This window comes from Ixodes scapularis, unplaced genomic scaffold (genome assembly GCF_016920785.2).
Source record: "Ixodes scapularis isolate PalLabHiFi unplaced genomic scaffold, ASM1692078v2 PGA_scaffold1__304_contigs__length_218370807, whole genome shotgun sequence".
Classification (NCBI taxonomy): Eukaryota; Metazoa; Arthropoda; class Arachnida; order Ixodida; family Ixodidae; genus Ixodes; species Ixodes scapularis.
In genome coordinates this window covers 17,169,717-17,192,754 of record NW_024609846.1, presented here as the reverse complement: position 1 = coordinate 17,192,754, position 23,038 = coordinate 17,169,717, and the positions used below count along the sequence as shown (strand labels likewise).

Below are 23,038 nucleotides of genomic sequence, written 5' to 3'. Positions count from 1 at the left end.
TCAGTGCCGTTTTAAATACGCAATACCATATAATATATTATGCATTGTGCTATGATGTCCTACTCATTACATAGACGTTGAGACTGCGGGAGATTTTACCGGCCGTCTCGGGGTTTGTGTCATGTTCAATCTTAATGAGATCGTTTTCGCCCTTACATTCTTATACTACACGCCGTTTTAAGTTAAGAACGATATGAGAGACGACAATGATCATGACATTATGACAACATTGACGTATCTGCCATTGTCTTCGTATGAGAGTAAACACGCGAGCTTTCGCTGGTCGGGAATGCACGCCAGCGTCTTTAAACGGCCACTTGCAAGTTTAGCAGACTAGCGTAGGCCCATGTGGAGACATTAGCGCACTATCAACTCCGTTCGCAAAGGACGCTGCACTAAAACGCAGGAAGTGCTGATTAACCGCTCTTAGCGCCTTCGCCTTTTGGGCTCTTTTAACAACTACGCGAGTGCGTTAAGGGCCCCACGAACGTATGTACCCTACACCAGTGCTTTCTGTTCTCTGCTGCTAGTCCATGCTTCTTGCATTCGCCCTTTCGTTGCAATACTCCCTCGGCGAAGGTATAGTGCTGGGTAGAACAAACACAGAAGATAAGTGGACCTTTTGAATTTTCTGTTTGTGTGTGCCCTTAATGCTGGTTGAACAAAACAAAAATGCTACCCTTAAGTAAATTTTGACGTTTGCTGTTGTAAGCGACGCCAGTGTATTTTCACCCTAAAACGCTTGCTAGAAAGGTTCATTATAAGAAGGGAATTGAAGATGCATGACATGAGTATACGATAAACTGTTAACTTTTTGATTCACTAGTTTTGTCGTCTCCTTCTGAATCGTCTACTGACATGTTGTAAGAGTCATAAAAGGTAGTTACACATCGCTTTCGAGCCTCGTCGTCGATACATAAGTTATGCTTTGCTGATTCCGACTTCTGATATTGCCGTATAAAGGGAAAAATTAAGCTGTCAACAAAGTGGGACACCATAACATGTATCGCTGGCCGAGCAGGGTTATAGCAATGACCGCCTGCAACAGAATTAATGGCAGCAAGAAACCACTGTCCTTCTTTTTGATACATCAACGGTCCTCCACTGTCTCCCTGAAAACAAAGGAAACGATTTATTACTAAATTAATATCGAAAATATTAAACAAATAAAGCGGAGATATCACAATAACAAATCACTGCAGCTGATTCATGGCAAAAAATTGGTGTCTGGCGCCACACTAGCTGCCTTTACTTTTTCGTAATATTTTGTTTTTGTTGTTTTGTTTCTGAACTACATGTGTAGGTGTGTAGATTCTACCTTCTGGTGAAAGGAAAAAAAGCTGCTGAATTAAAAACGTCTACCGCCCTAGTTCCAACTTTTTGGTTGGGGTCTCCGAATTCGTTATCTTCATGCGAAAAACAAAAATTGTGCATCAATTGTAGTATTTATTTTTTATGAAGAATGGTCATAGAGATATAGCAAGCTTCCTTAGATATACGGCAATACCGCCATAAACCAGTCCTTACGCACTAACCACCGCTTTATAAAATCAAAATAAGTTTATTAAATTATTTGTAGCACGTGATCAATCTAAACAGGTTTATGCCACGTCACGTACACAGGCGAGCGCGGAGCCTGATGAGGTTTAACTCATCGCAATGAGTACAGAGAAAACTACAAGCGAGGAATCATTTAACTTCTCCGCAATTCTCCTTTCTATTGGACGCCATTGACAACTAGGTGGGCGCAACTTGGTATCCGTCCAAAGTATGCCTGACCATAAAGGGCTTTTGTTGACAAAATGTAAAGTCGCTGACTTGAAAATCATGTGCTAAACACTGCAATTAGTGGCGCGTTGCGCACGATGCATAGAGCCATTGGGACTACGAGACGATTCACGCTTTCTTCTGGTATGATTTTGTTACACAATAACGCTCGTCCTGCTGTTCGACCATTTTGCAGGGTGCATTAGCTCAGGAAGGTTGGGAGGTTTTTCTCCATCCCGATTTAGAGTCTGGATATGTCCCTTCGCGATTTTCAGTTGCTTGAACCTTTCAGAAAACAATAAAAGGGCTACAATTCTACTTAAAAGCGCATGTCATGGCTGTGGTGAACAAATGATTCAAGAAGGCAACAGAGTCCTTTCTCGCGAGTGGCATCCGACAACCTCTCCAAGCAGGGGGAAACATGTATAAATGCCTGCAGCGACTTCTTTGACAGAACTCTTGGGAATTCCTGTTGTCTTCCACAAGGTGTTTAATTTTTACTTGAATAGACTCTTGAAAAAAAACTTCGAGAGTTACACGGGTGCAGTCTTCAGCTCTTATTTATCAAATTCAATGGAGGCTTTATGCTGAAATAAGCGTCACAATATGTAGGCTAATTAACCAAGATTTGTTGGTCAACATTTCGATGGCGGTTTTGCAAAGCATGTAACGATAGCAATAATTACGGTAGTACATCTTAGAAGTTTCACCAAATTAATGACTTTGAGAAAAAGAAAGGGGTTTTGAGTCTTGCACCCCTTTGTTGTTTTTTTTCCAGATTTGAAAATTGAGCTTATATGGAGCGCCGAAGCCCTGCTCGCAATGTCGCCTAAAAGAATGATGCAGTCTTTTCAATTATGTTGTCACTATTACGGCACTGTGTCGACGGCTCATTCACCGTGGACGTGCTGCTAAAGTAGTGATGACGTGACTGAAATGGACACATACATTCTCCTAAGCGTCATTATGGACGTTTGCGGCGCAATTTTTTGCGGACACTCAAAATCGCCCCCCCCCCTTTGCCAAAAAAAAAATCGAAATGGAAGATTGATTGACACCTGAAAATCCATTATCTTTTCGCAATTTATTTTAAATTTGTATGGCCTCCTATATTAATTGGCGCCAACACTGCGATTGATACTTTCATGAAACTAATAATCAAAAGTGAAATATTAGATTTCACTGAAGTAGCCAATTTGCCGTGACGGTTTTTCACTTATCTGATGTCCACGGAGCCTGATAATTAAATGGGGAAGAGTGCAGTCGTGTGATACTCGTCCTATCATTATGAGAAATGTACAGTGAAGTTTCGTTAATGTGGTTACCTCCTTGCCCACAAAAAATCGTTCTTAATGCGAGTTGTCCATATTAACGAGACAAAAATGCACGTATTTTCCCAGATTGTCCCTAAACATCTTATCCATATGGCGAGGTATCCATGTTAACGGGGTCCATATTAAAAAGACTTAACTGTATTTGTATCGATATCGAACAAAAAAATATATAATCGTGTCGAAACCTAACACCTGTATATTGCGTTGTCTACTTCTTCCCCACTTGCTGATACAGTACAATTTCGTTCGCCTTCATAAAGGCACATGGACGGTTGTAATTTGATCATGCTTCATATTTCAAAAGTTGACAAACAAACATATTCGTTTCTCAGCTTTGACATTCACACATTTACGCTTTACCCATCTCTAGTGGTTCCAACAAGGAATCGTGAACACTTCACTGAAATATTGTCGAATGCTGAATTCAGCGGCACAGCCTCGCTTACATTCAGCATTTCCGGTCGGATCGATCACGTTGCAATTTTTTGCTTGGCGCAATTGTATCGGAAACAGTCGGCAGCTAAGGGCGCTCACCCTCGCTCTGAAAAATTTGTATCAATATTCTACCGGGTTCAATTTAGAAAGGAAAACCCGTTTCTGGAGGTCGTACAAATAAACTACGCATTGCAGAAAGCTGGGACTTTTGACAATGTTTCGCTAGAGGTGGTGAGAGAACGAGGGAGCGCATCCCTTTCATCAAAGGATACGAGAGAAACATTAAATTTTTTTGTGAGCCGACATCCGCCTAAGTCTAATATTTTTCAATTAAAGAGAATGGCGCTCTGGGCGTTCGTTGCATCTATTTAAAAAAATGTCAACAAGGACGACAATGATTTTTTTTTTCTGCTGACAGGTGTTTTTGCTCTTGAAACAAATGCCACAGACATTTACAAAGTTGCTTTTTGCTTTTAAAGATATTTATTTGTTTATTTATTTTAGTACCCTCAGGGACCAAGGGTATTATAGAGGAAAGGGGCAAGCACAGAAATATACAAAGATGAAAACGAATACAAATATTTACCAGCAGTCACAGTGCCTGCTGAAACAAAATCGCTTGTTATTGAAAATCTAATAAAAAGAGAAAAAAATCAATCGAGGATGTGCACACTAAAAATGCGGGAAGGTAGTTCCACTCGGATGACTACCTGGGCATAAAAGAGTCGAGCTATAGGCGGAGGTGCGACACTGGGGAATTCCATCTTTATACTGATGATCAAAGCGAAAAGAGATGTGCGGGAGAGGGAGAATAATTTTTTCTTTTAGAGTAGGGAAAGGGTAGTACATTTTATGAGAAAGCGATAGACGAGATACTTTACGGCGCAGAGAAAGGAGAAAAGACAAGTTGGATTTCATGGATGGCAAACTAGCCGAACGATGATAATTACAAATGATAAACAGCCTGCCATTGTTTTCAATGGCTTCAGTGTTCGATATGAGTTTTGTGTTACCGGTATCCCAAATTCCTGCAGCGTATTCTAATTTACAGCGTACCAGGTTTTTGAATAAAAGTAGTTCCAGTAACATTGGTGCTAAAGTAAAATTTCGTTTTAAGTAACCAAGCATGGAGCTAGCGTTAGGAGTGATATGTACGAAGCGGGCGTTCCGTGCCATGTTTTCAGTAATATGAACTTCGCCATATTGTAGGAAGTCCCTATTTTCAATGGGGACGTACCAGGGAATGCATGAAAGGGGTGATGAGTGGCTATTAAGCTTATATGGACGTCGGTTCATGATTGTTTTTTTGTATATCCTTAAATTTTGTATTTAAGTAACTTCCTGTTTTTAACCGTATGCAATCTCGAACAACTAGAGTCAGAATCTCATTAATTTCCAGCTTTCTGAGACGCCATTTTTATATCTAAACCGAAAACCGGTTTTTTTTTTTATGAGACCTATTTATTTTATGGATAAATACTTGTCTGCTATGAGCACTGCATCCATGTTGGTTAGCAGCTGCAACGCAATATGCGTTCTGTGCAATTATTTTTTTTACATTTGATATATTCTCGAACTTAGGTGCCAGGAATGTCACAAGGTTCATTTCCAATTAAAGAAATATATTTACCGAGTACAAGAACGAAAATACCCATAGCGTTTTCCGCTTGTTTTAGAACGGGCAAGTCGAATACAGTATGAAAACGTTTTAACACAAGTTGTGAAGCCTGTTTTTCGTTTACAGTTCCGATTAACAAATTGTTTTTCACCGGCAAACTGAACCAATATCTCCCATTTCCGAGTAGAGTACGATTCTTAAATTGTTTACATCCATACAGGCAGGTGAATTTTTAGATTTATTCAGGAGAAAACGCTATAGTTAAACTTAGTTACAAATGCATGCGCGTGTCTCATGGTACGAGGAGTCATTTTATTCTTCGTGCAGATGTCGACCAAATAAGCTTTTTTTATGATGGAATCATAGAATTATTCATACTTACATAGCATATTCCCCCTTTGGAGCATAGGGCGTAGTTTGGAACAGCTGTGGCAAGCTGTCGTTTGCATTGATCATTAGTAATTAAGGATATATTTCTTTCCATCAAGGTTTGTGGGTCAGATTTTATCAAAAAGCCTCCTAATTCCGACGTCGACGCATAGTTCGTCTCTTTTGCTGAACTCTCACCACCATCAGAACTGATGGCGTCCTCATTTCCTTCGTTTGATGATTCATACGTCTCATCGTAATACATTCCATCAATTGCATAGAATTCTGAAATATGAGATTCTTGTTAGGAATGTGCACCGATTAGGATATTTTAGCCTACCATTGGGTAACCCATAACCGATTAGTAATCATTTAATATTTATACCTAGAAGGTTCCTAGAACTGAACATGTTTACCCAAATTTAAAACATAAAACAATATTTTTATGAACAAAATCCGGGAATTGGAATATAGGTTTAGCCATGCAAAAATAATACATTTTAGGAAGGAGTTACACCTACGTAAAATAAATTTGTGCATTACCAACGTGCTCCCTAATAAACAGTAAAAATAATATGTTTAGGTTTTTTCTTAAAGATTTGTCAATATTATGTTTCGTCAAAAGCAGAATTAAACTTGCCTTGATTATTTTGAGAAAATCCGGGGAACACAGAATACGTCGTACGTGTGTCATGCGTGGGTTATGAATTTTTCTGCTAATTGCTTGGAGCTTTGGCTGGTTTCGGATGCGATGCACACTCAACACAGACCTGTGATCTTCAGATTCATCACAATTATTAAGACAAGTTTAAACTTGTTCAGGAGTAGAGTGTTTTACGTGCACGTTTCTATGATAAGGTTTTTGCGGCTTCTGTTTTTGATGGGCGCGAGTAAGGCCGTGAATAATTAGTACTATTGAATTAAAAAAAAACTGTCTTGTGGCAACTGAAGTTAATCGCGAAGGAGAAGGTTAATCCTGTCTTTCACTCTACCAATTGCAATTTCCTAGGAACTCTGAGATCCTACGCAAGCTGCGCTATCACTTGGTGCGTTGTTTCATAATTCTACAATTACTTGAGACTAAGGCGAAATAAAATTTAAAAGCGTTAACAAAGACGGGGGAAAAAAGGAAGGCGAACAGGACGAGCGCTCGTCCTGTTCGCCTTTCTTTTTTGTCCTCGGCTTTGTGAGCGCATTCAAATTGTATATCATGAACCACCTCGGCCCCCTTCACCACTTTAGCTGAGGCGAAGGCCAACAAACGACAGGAAGAAGAAAAAATGTACCAAAAACACCTGAAATGTTATCGCCCTAGAATCCAGTTATATATGGCCTGAACAAGAAAAGGGAAAGCGGAAACCATGGAGAAGGGGAAAACCCACAAATGGCACACACTCTGGTACAAAACACACGGTACGAACACGAACTGTATCGGACAGATTGAGGTTAAAAAGACGGTGAAGCTGGATTTATAACCGATAGTTCACAGTGCCAACAAAAACATACAAAAGAGGTGCCCTCAACGCCGCGCATTTCAAATTTTAGCAAGCTCAAATAAAACCACAGTGTGTAGGGAGGCCCCAGAGCTGCGGTTGTCAATAAAGAGGCCGGGGAAAAAACCCTCTCCACTATTTAGACATTTAGTTAGGACTACAGACTGGTTTGTGTTGGTCGTATGGTAAGGTGACGGCAAAACCTATCGTTCACCAGCTGTCATTAAAAAATTGTAAAATTGGGTCTGCTTTGCAATCTGATAAGTAACACAGTTCAAAAATCGTGCGCTCACTGTATAGAATACAAAAACTGTTCAGCCATCTCAGCGAAGCAAGATACCTTCAAAAGCTACTGTCCAAGCAGTTTTAACACATTGTTTCCTCCGAAAAAAAGGCTGAAAAAAGTTCCGAACTGCAAAAATGTGTGCCTTCCCGTTTTTCTTTGAGTATCCCGTAACCTCAAATATATCGCTGACGTTGGGCCCCATATATCATTTAGCATATACTTTAGCTCGAAAAGGCTGACTCAAGTTCACATCATCTCAAAATGGTTGCCTTCAAAACAAAAAAAAAAGACTAAAGTGGCGCGTGTGTTGAGAGATTCTCTAAAAAAAACCTTTAACTGTGGTTTGTGCTATATTAGTCAGAACAAGCGCTGCGTCAGTTACCGTTTGACCGAACATAGACGGTGTGTCCTTAATAAGGATCCGCATTCGGAGATTTCATAACCCATTTAAGAAAGCAACAGTTGTGTCCCTTTGTGGAACTTCACATCTGTAATTGCAACAGAAATAAAATCACATCAAACGTCTGTTCAAAGAGAGAATTTTGATAGGAAACCGTCTGAATGCGCTACATAAACCCTCCCTATGTCAGGAGGCCAACTGCAAAAGCTTTCTTGACCTCTTACTTCTGTGTTGGGGAAGAAGAAAACATCTGTAGCAAAAGTAATATATTTGTGTAAATTTTACGTCTTTGCGCGCATGCGTGTCCTTTAGTATGCACAGCTTTGAGATCATTTTTTGTGTGTTTGTTCGGACTGTGAACTGTCAATTGGAAAATACAACTTCACTGTCTTTTGAACCTCAAACTGACTGCTAGAGTTTGTGTTCGTACCATGTGTTTTGTAACTGCGACTGTGTCATTTGCGGTTTTTGTTCCCTCTTTATCAGGGTTCCCCTTCACCTCTCCTTGTTCTCACCATAAATAAATGGATTCTGAAGCAAGGAAATGTGAGCTGCGTTCAAGACTTCTTTCTATCTTCCTGTAGTTTTGTGTCGCCACCGCAGTCTCCGTACATTCTACAATTATGAGCGCACACCAGCTACCTTGCGCCCTCACCGTTCGTTCGTTTATGTTTTACCCGTGGTTTCGTGAGTAAACATGAAGAGGTATAAGCTTCATAGAGGAACCGGCTGCGGGCGCCGACGGTCACTTAGGGGCTAAGTATGGTATACTAAGTATCGCTCGCCGCCAACAGTGGCCGGTGGACTCCGTTTCATCTCACGTCCCACCGCAGCCACCAAAAAAGCCAATCAATCAGTACCAAAAGCGCATCATCAGAGCGCTAGTCGCCTTTGCAGGTGGGGCATCACAGACTAGATCACTCACGCAGAAATAAGGCGCCGTGACCCTGCGCTTTTTATCTTGCGCATAACGAAATTCATTAGACATCAACGACTTGCGAATGTCCAAAAACAACCAAACAACCACCAACAACGCGATGTTCCCTCGGAATATTTCAGATGGGAGTCACACTCATCAAGTCAAACAACCACAAAGACGCGATGTTTCCTCGGAATATTTCAGATGGGAGTCATCAAGAGGGAGTTATTAATACTGTGGAAGCATGCACATTTTATTCCACGGCTCTAAAGCTCCTTTGCATTGAATCCGGTAGGCCCCATTCACCGAATTATTGATTGCTGATTTTGTTGACCGACAATCGTAATTTTCCCAAGGATGGTAATTGCCACGGTATCATAGAACGCAAAAATGCGAGTCGCTAAGCTGTGCAAACTTCAGACTGGGCGAGTTGGTTGTTCATGTTGGCCGACGTTGCAGCACCCACAAAAAAACAAAAAAAAACTGTATATTAAGTTTCTACACACACAATGGACAAAACTGTATGAGAGTTTTTTTTTTGTTTTTTTTTGTTTTTGTTTTTTTTTTGTGTGGGGGCAAGCTTAAGTGACAGTTTTGTTGTGGTTGTTTTTTTGTGCGCTGCAATGTCGACCAGCGAGTTGCTAATGGTACCGTTATTTTCAAGTCTGGGGATGAAAACAACTTAGGAACTTACAGACCCTTTCCTGCGCTCAAAGCGGTTTCGAAGTGGCCAGAGAAAATAATACAGGCCAGATTACTCACATTCCCTGAAAAGCACTTTTCCCTAACATCTTGCCAGACCGGTTTTAGGAAGGAGCATTTGACGGTACTCGCGCTATTTAAATTAAATAACTAATTTCAACAATATCCGAAAGAAATTTATTACATCGGAGGTCATCTTTGATTTTTCAAAGCCTTTCGATTGCACAAAACCCTAAAACTCTGCTTCTAGAATTAAATGCAGGCGAGGTGCGAGGAGTAGCCTCAATGATGATCGAGAGCTTTTTTAAAGTATCCACATCAGGGTGTCGTGACAGATGGTCAGCGATCCAGCTCGAGGAAACTGACGTCAGTGGTGCCTTAACGGAGCATCCTTAGAGTCCTTCGGTATAATGTACACAGCAGTTATATACTAAATATAGACGGCAGTGCAGAGTTGATAAGTTACGCAGACGACACCAGTTTATTCTTTTCGGGTGAAGTTGTCCACCGGGATTTTGTGCGGCAAAGAGCGTTCTGCATAAGGTAAGTGACTGTGTCATCTTAAACCAATTAGAATGCAGATACTACAAAAGCAATACTTTTTCGATCCAAATATAGTGTTTTATATACCTAAGGACTCTCGCAACAAAGAATAAATATAGACTTTGTACAAATTATGAAGGTTACCGATGTGATATTTAATGAATGCATGAGCTGTGACGCCAAAGTGCATTGTATAGCAGGCAAACTTTCCAAAGTTATAATTATAATGCAATGAAATGCATAGGTGCAAGCGAGCTGGAAAAGAATGACGAAAATAATCCCTGGAGAAGGGGAACAGGAGGGACAAAGGACAGAAATAAATCTTCAAACACAGCTAGGTGACTGGTGAGCGACTGAAAAAATCCGCCCGGTCCGGGTATCGAACCCGAGACCTTTCCATTACAGGTGGAGCGCTCTACCAACTGAGCTAACCAGGGGCTAGACGTCAGTAGAGCAAGCCGGTTTTATCAGCCGACACCAGTCTGCCACCAACAAGGGTGAAGCTTGCAAATTTAAGGTTATAATTATAATGCAATTAAATGCAAAGGTGCAAGCAAGCGGGACAAGAATGACGAAAATAATCCCTGGAGAAGGGGAACAAGAGCGACAAAGGACAAACATAAATCTCCAAACACAGCTAGGTGACTGGTTCCCCTTCTCCGGGGAACCAGTCACATCTTAGTCCTTCTTTGTAACTTCTTTTGCTCTCGATAAAATTACTGCTTCCTTGTTTGGGGTAGCACATCGGCTACAAATATGCCTCACTTGCATGTACTCCAGAAGAGAATCATCCGAATTGTGTGCAATGAGAATTTCAAAGCTCACGCATTACAACTTTTCCAAAACGTTCACATACCTCGATTTACAGAGCATTACAAATATAACTTCTAACATATGAAATGTTTGTAAGGCAAAAATCAACTTGCTTTTCTATCAATCATCAATATCAAGCGGAGGGTGTTTGCATATGCACGCTTTTGTATTGACACATGGTAAACGCCTTGCTTGAGAACAGGCTACGGCCTTCAGATGCTGTAGGTCTCGTTGCCTAATGTCATGAGAATAGCACTCATAGAGTTGTTACGAATTTGATGAGGTTGGGTTGGACTATTCCTATTTTTTATTCTCTAGTGTATTGGACCGCGCTAGGGTGACTGCCCAATATATATATATATATATATATATATATATATATATATATATATATATACACAACACGGGAACTTCACAACATAGTACGTGGTCTCCGAGGAAGATATAAACGAACATCTGCGGATGAATGAGCCGTATTCAATTCAAATGAATCAGAGAATCAAAGTTTTCAGGAACCCGTCAAAAGCCAAAAAACGGCGGAGCCAGGATTTGAACTCTGGGCCTCCCAATGTCCGGTCGCGTGTGCTAACCTCTACAGTACTCCACCTTGGCTTTCTGGCGTTTCCTACCTGTCTTAATAATGCACAAGAAACGAAATGCATCCAATTGGAGGTGTTCTGGAAACACACGCCGCCCCGTGGAACACAGTACGACGCTTGGTGTCACGTGGTATGTGCTCGTTTGTGCACCAGAAATCCTTCCACTGTTTGTCTCGTCCTCTGTACATGTAGTATTCTTTATTTATGAGCTTTAGAGACACGGTATCATCATCATCTGCGAGAATCAAGAGCCACGTTATTGAATATACAACACGGGCACTTCACAACATCGTACGTGGTCTCCGAGGAGGATATAAACGAACATCTGCATATGAATGAACCGTAATTAATTCAAATGAATCAAAGAATCAAGGTTTTCAGGAACCCGCCAAAAGCCAAAAAACGGCGCAGCCAGGATTTGAACTCTGGGCCTCCCAATGTCCGGTCGGGTGTGCTAATCTCTATACAGGTGATAGCTGCGATTATGCAGTTTTATACTGCTTGACAAACTGCTTCACTGGCCTCATTAGGCCGTAGTGTCGGCTACGACAGATGTACTCTTAAGTTAAACTGAGCATGACTCGCTGCCGACGGTTGCCTGCGGACTGTTTTCAAGGACTAAGTATGACTCACCGCCGACGATCGTCCGTTTGACGAAGTATACTGGGCTACATATAACGTACTGGTGACTTCCGCCTACAGACTAAGTATGATGGGCAAAGCATAAATCTCCACCGACGGTCGTCTGCAGCTACTATGCTGGACTATGTCCAACTGCCCTCCGACGGCTGCGTGCCTATTATAGTCCGTTGCTACCTAAGAACGAAGGGCGAGGGTAAGACGGGCCGGGGAGGAGAAAGCAGACCGAACGCTAAAGAGAGAAGGAGGTTTTCCCCTCTCTTCTCCAGCGTTCAGTCTGCTCCCTCCTCTCCGGCCCGTCTTACCCTCGCCCTTCGTTCTTAGATTGCAACGGACTATAAGTACGCTGGACTAGGTTGAGTGGCCACCAATGATTGGCCACTCACTTAGTCCAGAATACTTTGGAGTGGCCACCAAAGTATTCTGGACTAAGTATAACTTGCCAGCGACAGTCACCTCTCGGTGGCTGTCGCTGCCGATGGTCCCCTGTGAACGAAGTATTCTGGATTAAGTACCCTGAGCCAAGTGTGAATCACCGTCAACTGTCGCTTGCGGGTTAAGCATGCTTGATTAGGTAAGACTTGCAGCCGGAATTCATCTGTGGACGAAGTATTTAGTACTTAGTGTGACTCGCCGGCGACTGCCTGGCAACCAAATATGCTGGACGAAGTATAATTCGCCAGCGACCTTATACTGTGGCATAAGTATGGTGGACAAGCTGTGATTGTGCTGACGGTTGAATGCGGACTAAGTATGTTTGCTAGGTATGATTCCCCTATTCCAGCATGAAAAACCAACTTGTCAAGCTGGTAACTAAGCTGGTCAAACTGGCCAATGTGGTAGTCAAACTGGTTTAACCGGCAATCAGGCTAGTTTAGGTTGGGCAAGCGGGAATTTGAGCTGGTCAGTCTGGTTCAAGGTGTAAGATAGAAAGGTGGGGAAACGGCCCATAGAAGCCTACCGCAGCACCGTGACCGGATTGTGTACTCGTCTGCTTGCGGGTACCCCTGATTTGCGACAGATGGTGCTGCGGCAAGAGGGAAAAAATTGGAATCGGATATGCGTTGAACTTAAGGGAGAGTGCGCAAAATAATCCGAGAGCCCTACAGTCTTTCATCGAAAATCCACGAGAAACCATCTCCGTCAGTTTAGCCGGTCGCCACCGGGCGCCCACCCGGAGTGAGAGTTTGCGGTGCTCCACATAGATGGCGCCACAGAAAAAGAGAAAACCGAGGGGTACATAATCCGGTCGTTCAGTTGGCTCTCGTTTTCCCACCTGTCTATCTTACACCCCGGTCTGGTTTCAGTAAAAACACGAATGGTCTAACCAAAATCTGGTTTTAGATTCAATGTCGTGTAGCTGGGAGCCAGTCTGGTCCTAACTAGTCAAACTGGTTTTCCATGAAGCCAACGTGGTCAAGCTGGAAGACAAGCTGGCCAAGCTGGGAGACAAGGTGGTGAAGCTGGTTGAACTTATAACCGTGGTAGTCAAGCTGGTCTTACTGGGAGCGCGCAGGCAAAGGTCGGCTAGCGGCGGTCGAACTGGCATTGCTGGGAGCGCGCGCACCAAGGTTGGGTTGGGCTCTGACGAGGCCATGTCCTGTTCTTTGTCCTCTCGTTTTTGGTAGACGACCGGGCGCTTCAGGCGCGCTGCAAGCTTTATTTGTGTGCGAGAAAAGAGAGTGAGACTGGTAGGAGCGGAGAATTTGAGACACCTCTGGCTACCTTGGGCAGGTTTTCGATGGGATGGCTATGTGCGTGTTGTTTGCAGACTACTTGAACGACGGTGCAAGCGAAGCGGGTTTTCAAGAGACAGGGAGCGGCAGTCCGTTCAGTGCGGTAAGAGGTTAGACGTCCCGACTGAGGCGTCGCTTCGTGTCTTCGAACGTGTGTGTGCTCGTGAATGACGGTGGAGCTGAGAAGTATCGCCAATGCCATCCGGGCCACACAGATTTCCTCGCCTTTGCCAACCATGCAAGCGGCCGCTTCGCCCTGATTACTGGCGGGACCCACGGTTCGCTCCTCTCATATCTGTAGTATTTTCTATTGCTATTGGGTGTTTTTGCTGTGTGTCTGCTATTTTTCGTGTTGAGAGATAATCAATCTGGTTTTAATAACATTGTTTTGCACCGAAAACCACTGTCGGCGCGTCTGTTAGTACTGTGTCAGCACCAAAGATTAGTAGCATCTGAGATCTTGTGGGCAGGCCGCAGTACGAACATAATAAATTAGATGCCGAGTTGGACCTGGGCTTGTTTATCCTGTGTATTCACTTAAATAGGTCAAACTAGTCGGGACGTCCACCAGCATGACCAGTTTAACCAGCATGATCACCATGTCAAACTAGGCAAGCTGTGCAATAACCCTGCTTGAAGCTGGGAGCAGATCCACCAGCATCACCAGCATGACAACCTGGGCATGCTGGGTCAATAATCCAGCTTGAAGCTGAAACCAGCTTAACCTGTTTTTTTTAATACCTCGCATATCGCCTTTGGATGAAGCATGCATAACCAATTATGCTTAACTAAGCATCGCCCGCCGCAGACATTCACGTGCTACCGCAGAGGAGGGTCGGCGGCAAGTTATACAGTTCGTTGGCTTGTGCTTCTGTTCATCTCCTACTTGTAGCGCCGAAATAAAGAAAAAAATTACTTGTAGTGCCGAGCAAAGATGTCGAATTGCAGGTCGCATGGTCCGGGTTCAATTCCCGCTTAGATTTATTGTGAATCACTCTAGTTTGAATCTGTGGTCGCTAATATCTACGGCATTGTATGGCTAATTATACATTTTATATGTTTTGCATGCTTATGCATAGCCTGTTACAAGCTATATATCCGTCATTTTACCTTGGCCTGCGTGTAACGCTTCTTCGTCACACTCGAGCGTTATACTTTTTCATGAAATCTAGCCATAAACATATTCTGTGTTAAAAAAGAGTATGCAGTATTGTTCATTCGATCAAACGCGACGCAATGCCGCAACTTTACAGGGCGATTATTAGCGAAAACAATTAGGAGAGAAAATTGTACGGTGACGAAATCGTGGTTGTTATATGCCGTACACACACTGAGGACGATGTCAAGGTTTTCCAGGGCGACCTCAAGGAAGACCTCGAGGACGACGTTAAGGACAACCTCTGGGACAACCTCAAGGACGACCTCAAGGATGACGTCGAGGACGTCAGGTCACGTCAGCTTCAGCTACCGGCGCTTACGAGCTTACCCGACCGGCGGGTACGCGATCGCCGCTTAGGCGACCGGAGCTTATTCTTCAGCCACCATCGCTTCAGCCACGAGTACTTCAGCCACACGCGTTAGGTGACCTTGAGACTTGTTGAGAATAAAAGTCTACCGCCTTCAAAAAATGTATGTTTTACGAATGTCCAGCTGCCAGCTACTTAGTATACTATTAAACTGATTTAAAACCGAAGCTACGGAACGAGGTTTTACGCACAGCATTAATACGAGTGGACCTTTTTAAAAGTAATATTCTGCGCATGCGTACCTTCTACTCCTTTCTCCCCCCCCTCCCTGACTTTGCTTCCCGCTGTCACCATTTGCGCAGGGTAGAGTTCCGGTCGACCAGCATATTCCGCAACTATTTTTACCTCATTTTGTATTTTTTGACTATTTTTTTTATAGTATATGCTAACATGAGGCACGAGCGGCAAACCAACATCAAGACAACGGCATAATGCCAATGTATTTTGACGAGCAGAGAAAAGTTGGGCATCCCTTCATTTGTGGTTTAACCACAATTCCGCAGACGGCGCTCGTTACTGGGAGGAGTTTCATTGTAACATTAAATTATGCATCACTGTATTTTTTTCTTCAATGTTATACTAAATAACACAAAAGCGTGGCATTATTTTTATTTTTTCCATTTGCTTAAATTTGATTGTTCTAGCTGCACAAAATAATTTAGCTACGTATTGTAGATGCGGTGTAGGCGTTTGAAGTAGCGAGTTGGGTTGTGGTAAGCACAGTGTACCCGGAGAAACAGAGTCGCGTCAATGTTAACAACCTTGATGTTAATTTTAGCAGTGATTAAATAATCATGCCAGTAAATATCATGCTAAAAGGTTCAATTTGGTCAAGCATTGGTTTAATATCTTTGTCGCCGACCTCTCAGTTAACAGTAATGCTAATAGATCAGATTCATACTGTACACCTATTTATTATATACACGAGGCTGCCGCCTTGTCTCTTGAACTTTTCTGTTTGTATATTATGTAAACGATTTATTGCTCGGGGGCTTAATATTTCGCGGTTTAGGCCAAAGCTGAAGTTTTGGAATCATTCGCGAGTTCTAATTTTCGCGACGGGGTGGGATCTCAGTGTTAACTCCAACGAGTTTACATTTTACCGCAATTGTTCGCGGGACCTATTTTTCGCGAATTGTAGATGATTCGCGAAAATCGCGAAAATTGAGTCCTCGCGAAAATTAAGTCGTTTACAGTATTCATTTCCTCTTATTCGCTTGGCATATATATACTATAACATATCCAATATAAATGAGAGACATCCATGTAAGCTCTACTATAGTGATTCTGCCAATAAGGATGTTCTTGGTTTTATTGCAAGTTCCTGTATCTCAAAGTAAATTTATCCACATCCCCGATCAATAACCAGTAACATGACAACAATATGGACTTTGTGTCAGATATTTCAGAAACTAGCTTGTGCCTGCACGCCGTCCCAAGTAATAGTCCGCATTTTCCGTAGCCCGCATTTTGTTAGCATTTAAGCAGACGGAGCCTGTCACTGACAGGCCTTTGTCGCATACTCCAGAAAACTCTTTTTCATTGATGGGCATGATTTTCATATTATTTTTCAATTTTTGTCCTTCTTTCTGATTTCTTTACGACAATTTATACCTGGAACAAAGTGAGGCGAGAAAATCATTTACCATAAACTCTGCCCCAGCCCACACCATAGATGCTGGCATTTGAAGGCGGTTCTTCGCAGTGTTCAGGAAGGCAGATTGGCCGAATATACTTTGTAATATTGACCGGTTCTTTTAATTTCAATAGTGCAATATCCTTCTGTAAGATAAATACGGTAGTTTAAACAAAAACAGTTTCAAAGCTGGTGCTTTTCTTTTTTGTTAACAAGAATACGCACCATAAAAAGTGTACAGTTGTCCTGAAGGGGTACACAGACGTAATCCACTTCCCTGCAAATGACCTGATCTTCCAGATCCTCGTGGATGACTGTTGTGTCACTTCTTTCCAGATGGACGTTTTTGTCTTTGTTTTGTTGACAGTGTATAGTAAAATTAGTTCGTTTCGTACTTCCCAGACGAACTGAAAGAAAGCCTTCAGTGTTCTTGTCTCTTGAAGCATTAATGGGATAAAGGGGGAAGTGACGAAAATGTGTTTTGATGTTGAATGACTTAAGTCTACGTCAAACCATGAAACGCCTCCACCACTTCAAATGTTATGTATAGAAAAAGTGGTCACTGACGGCGACGTCTCTTTTAGTCCTGGCAACTACGAACTAACAGAAACATTATTGTATTCGTATACCGAGCGTTCCATTTAGGACGGAGACCAAAACTGCTGACGTACTTTGATCAGAACTAAACTCCTCAGACTTTTTTTTTAGTGGGGGAGGGGGGGGGGGGGGTCAGGTATAATCAATAAAGATTGATACAGCCAATTCCAATGAAAACTTCTTTGCAAAACGCCAATGAAAGTCACTGTCACATCATATTATCAACTGTTATTGCTATTAGTATTTAGAGTTTTACTGAAAACAAGCCGTAAAAACCACACTAATGCGGTCAGTTCACGTGAGGAATACGACCAGGATGACATATATAGGAGGCTAATCGTCACGAGATGTCAAAATACAAATTTATATACAATTCGTGAATTAACCTATTAATTAGTAAAAATAAGCTTCATTTCAATTATAAACTTGCAGAGCGTCATCGAAAATCATTTGTTTATTAAATTTTAAAAGGATTTGGAGCTCGTGGGAAGCGCGGTGGTGAACTAGGTGCGCGACGGTGTTAATGTTAATATATGTATCCGTTTTTTTTTTTTTTTCGCTTTACTATTCGCGACTCGAACTAAACGAAGTTTTAAACAGAACTAAACACCGTTCCATATTGGAATCTTCACAGTGACTTTCTCGAGCAAATTAATTTTTCTGCAACGGGATTGTTGGTCGCGTGGTGCTGAAAAGAAAACTTTGCTTCGTAAGGGCCTGAAAGCACGTGCTTTGAGTCGCTTATTGCGTTGCGCCTGTTGTGTGAGCTGTAGCGCACCGCCGCCTTTCTCACGCGCTCTAAATCTTGGTCAAATTTACTGACTGTTGCTTTCTATGACACTCAGCATGCTTGTGATTGTAAGCATGTGTTCCTTTTCAAAGATTACCAGTTTATTTGTCATATTTTAGTTAATTATTAATTTTAATGTAAGGATTAGCCCCCTACATTATGTTCCCCTGGTCGCTTAACTCACCAGCATACAGCAAATCACTCTAGCTTTCAGCGCTTTTCTAAAACAAATAGTTCAACCTCCCCCCCCTCCCCCCCCCCCCCCCCCCCCCCCCCGCCTTTGCCCTCCCTCGAAAACGCTTTTTGCTTCTAACATTTGCGTCTGAAATATTCGCCTGGCTTTGACGCTTATTTTCGCGTCTTACGTTTTTACCTTGTGGCCCTCGCAAAAAACGTATTCTACTTCAAATGTGCACAAAAATATGATTTGTTAACGTTATTCACAGCTGTAGTGATTTTCACGCATATGTTCAGCTCCCAGCTTTTGAAATGTGGCTTCCTCTAGGTCCGTGTTTTACGAGCTCAAGTGTTTCATGTTATCCAAAACAAAATTCGATGCACTTTGTTAAATACATATTTCATAAAGAAAAAAAAAAGCTTTCGCTAAAAGTTAAAAAGTCAGATCAACAAAGAAGCAGCACAGAAATCAGTTGAGATTGTTAATACATTTATATGAACGAAAAAAAATCAACTGCGATATCTTTTTCATCGCCCGCCATACGCGCGGGGGGGGGGGGGGGGGGGGGGGGGGCGGGCGATTTGCTTTAGACAGCGGTCTGGCTACAACAACAACTTTAATAATTATTGCATTAAATGTTTCCGTGTTTGTCGGAGTATTTGTTGCGTCTCTGTTTTCAATAAATTTCGTCGGTGAGTTTGAGACAGTGGTGCGACTCATGGAGATTTTCATTAAAAATGAACTTTGAAACTGCGAAAAATTGTTAGGGGTTTTATTTCTCGTTCGATTTGATGATGAAAGTACTTAAGCTTCTTCTCCACGCATACGCGTATATTTCGTTCATATTACCTATATGCTGAATTTCCAATGCCGTTTCGCCACTTTTTTATACAAATATACCGGGTATTCAATTTTAATTCAAACAAATTTATTGCAAAACATTCATTCTACATGTGCGAATACGGTTTGTGCCGGTGAGTTATACGGCTAGGGCTACATTATGTGGGTGGCTAATCTTTGCGATAAATCGAATAATTAACTAATTTTCCCTCATTAAGTTTCTAATTATAAAAATAATCATTAGAAACATTCTGAGCATACTCGAAAACCACTATATAAATGAATTTTAAAACGACTTGAAGCTCGTGGTTATTTTCCACTTTATAGACATTGACTAATATTGCGAAGTGTTCCGTAAAGGATAACGTAATCGTAGCTCGAAATGTCTCCTGCCTCGTCTGCGTACGGTCTTAATCATAGTTGGCGGGAACAGGGGAACGCTTGACATCAGACGCTATTCGAGCATTCGGCATGACAGGAGTGCAGTGTAGCGATCCGGACACTCTGCAGTTGTCCGCCGGGCTGGTAGAGCGCTCTGTTAGTACCCGAGAACACGCGCACCTATGTTCCCGCTAACGGTTATTGAGATAGTATACTTCGTCAACAGCTCGACTTTTATAAGCCCACGTTAACCAATGTAAATTCCCGGAACTGAAGGGGGGCTCTCGAAGCTTAATCCTTGTTTTGGTGCATACATACCCATAGCAATGAGCAGCAGTTAAGACAAACTGGCTGGTAATTAAAACGCCACCACAATAGAATTGATCTTCTGCTGTATACAGCCCCACCATCCACGGCCAGTGACCCGGAGTCGCCGGTGTACCATTAATAATCCGTTCAGAAACGGTATCCTGGACTCCACTTCGTCCACATATCTCCATTAAATCATCTTTTTCCCCTCTTGTGTACCTCGAGCATACCCCTGCTGTAAATGGAAATGAGGAAATAATCGTTTTTATATGAGGGCATATAGGCGGTTATATAATCATTAATAATATATACTTTTTTAAAAGTAAAGATATAGTGTGGAAAAGCTTGTTGTGCAGAGCTTGACCAGTTCATTAACACTGCACAGGTCGCAGGAATCGGTGACGCGACGGTCACGTGGTACGTGGTCCTCTGACGAAAATCGCGATACGGTCTGTAGCGTGAATCGGCTATAATCGCCGAGTCACGCAACGGACCGAATCGCGATTTTCGTCCGCGGACCGTGTACCATGTAACCGTCACGTCACTGATTCCTGCGATCCGCTTCTCGTCCGCGGACGCGCGGACCAGTAAAGTCGAGCCCATTTTCATTCGCAGAATTTTTGACGGGAGAGTGACTTGATAAGAGATTAGTCTGGCAAAGGTGCAATGCTTTTTTTAGCTATTTTTGTTTGTTTCCGGACGCCTAATGCAAAAATGGCCCATCGTTGTGTTTTGGGCGTTCGCTGGTTTATTTTGTCGCGCGACTCTTGGTTTAACTCTTTGTTCAGAAACTTTGCCCGGCTGCCCCTCCGCAGGATCCGGTACTCCTCCGGGACCGTATCAAGGAGCTTACTTCAAAACTCGTCTAGCACGCCGCGATAATTCTTGCACGTCCAATCATCCTTTCACCGAGCAAGACCTTTCATATGGCTGTGGTGTGCTGAAGTGTTCCGCACGGGAGCAAAGTCTGTGAAGGTGTCACTAAACGCCTTGTCCGGAGTCCAGCAGAACTTCGTCACGTCTACGCCGAAGACTTCTCGAGCAGGACCCTGCCTGTGTCACTGTCGTGCCTTGGGTTAGTGAGGCTAGTAGTTCTTCGCGCGAAGCATACCAAGGTGTTTTTTCTCGAGCTGTTCGTAACAGCGGTTTGCGATTCTTCATCACTGTAGAAAAGGTTGATTTCTATCTTGGACAAAGGTACCACGGAGCGATATTGGAGTTTCGCGGCACTGTGGAGTTGCAAGCATAAGGTTTGGTTCGTTCTCGCTAGCGTCTGGTCGCCGCCTCCCTCGTGTGGATGCGCCTGGGATGCGGGTGAACCGCGGACATATCGTCACGTGATCACTCCGTCCGAGGATCAGTGCGTCGTGTGAATCGGCTATAAGCAACGAAGTGACTGAGAAAGAGATGAATTATACAAAACAAAGTAACCATAAAAATACACAACCCGATGGCTCTAACATGAAGTCCGCACAGAAAGGCACAGAAAAAGAAAGACACGGAAAGCCAGGCGTGGAAACGACGCCGGGGCGCCGCGGCGTTGCTTGCCAAAAAAGTAAAATAAAATTAGAAAAAAACAGACTCAGTAGCGAGTGTCCTCCAAGTGCTTGCATTTATCGTGCGTAAGGGAAGTTAGCTATTAACTGAATATTTGCATTGTATTATTGCAAACGAGTATCATTTTTATTTCCGCTATAACGCTCTCTTTTTTCGGAAGTGTAAAAAGTGGCAGGCATCCTTTCAAACACCGTTTTTTTTTCCTTTCAGCTAATTGTATGTGTATATTCCTTTCGGTAAGGACTTCAATTTTTATACGCACGATTCTCCACGCAGCATTATGACACTGTGGTAGTGAATATATTAAGATAGGTTTTACGCTGAATTTCATTTCTATAGTTGGCGATGATGTTGGATCGATTAGCCAGATTTTATTTTCGGCAAAGCAGGTGTGACCATGCTATTCATGAAAACGGCAATGTCAGCAGCAAAGGTAGCGCGTATTGATTGATCGGAACAATAGAGTTGAGCCATAGATAAGTTTGAACAAAATATTATTTATAAGTATAAGGGCTCATTCACACTGGAAGCGGATCCGCGTTCGCAAAGCGGTTGCGAACGCGGTTGTATAAGGATTCGGTACAATTGCACGCGCACACGATGACATCAAATGCGCGTGCAATTGCACTGGATCTTTATTAGCGGCGAGATGTTTTGGTGGCGCCCTCCTATGGTTCCCCCTTGTGACGTCATTACCTTGCGAACAACAAGTTCGATTGTGTTTGTAAATAGCATGGTGGAAGCCTGAAATCATTGCACTCTCAAAGCAACACTGCCAACACCGTCGAAATTAAAGTTCTTTCATTCCTCTTATTTCCGTCGATGGTATACCCTTTCCGACGTCATAGTCAGCTTTTGGGCCAATCGTGGAAGGCCGACCACAGCGACGCTTTCGGTCGCGCACGTCGCCAATACAACCGCTTTCGCAACCGCTTCGCGAACGCGGATCCGCTTCCAGTGTGAATGGGGGGTAAAGGCCTTTTCCCACATGCAGCGGAGCGCTACAAGCATAGCGCTTACCTCGCGCTAAGCGCGTGCTGATGGGAGCGTTCACCAGCTTTGTATCGCACCGTCAAAACTGTTGCTCATGGCAGACGATAAGTAGCTGAGGGCACGTGAGGAGCGCTACATCAGCGCTTCGCTGCATGTGAGAACCGGCCTTTAAAGAACAAAAAAAACAGTGCGAAGATTAATTTCTGCTTCGCATGCCTTGCATAAATTCTGCCAATAGGATGTTTTCTCGATAAAAAAGACAAAACTGCGACTTAAAAGCTAATCAAAAGTATTTTTCGCAGAAAGATAGATATCCTTCACTCACGAAACCGCAAATAGTGTTAAAGAATCAAAGCAAAAACTAAAAACAATAAACCGTCGCGGTGTTTTTGTTGGTTACCTCTTGCGGAGATAGACAAAGCCAATGCTGTTCCGAGGAGTTCGTCTGCTAGCAGAGACTCCAGGCTCGTCGGGGGCGCCGCGATCAGTTTTCGCCCGCGCGAAGCGGGATTTTTCAATACTGTTCTCAAAGGTGTTTGGATACACTTTGGACTACACTGTTATGAAAGAGCAAGTTC

At 42.8% G+C, this 23,038-nt stretch overlaps 1 protein-coding gene across 1 annotated transcript in view; it reads right to left on the bottom strand.

Moving 5' to 3' along the window:
- Positions 1-806: 806 nt before the first annotated feature.
- The window catches only part of LOC115329803 (enteropeptidase-like), a 43,951-nt gene continuing 21,719 nt past the window's right edge, over positions 807-23,038 (bottom strand). Inside the window, exons 2-6 of the mRNA XM_040223539.1 lie at positions 19,920-20,145; positions 17,041-17,251; positions 16,826-16,961; positions 5,537-5,808; positions 807-1,112 (exon numbers count right to left, since the gene is read on the bottom strand). Coding sequence (XP_040079473.1) covers positions 807-1,112; positions 5,537-5,808; positions 16,826-16,961; positions 17,041-17,251; positions 19,920-20,145 — 1,151 coding nt within the window. The remainder of the gene's footprint in view (positions 1,113-5,536; positions 5,809-16,825; positions 16,962-17,040; positions 17,252-19,919; positions 20,146-23,038) is intronic.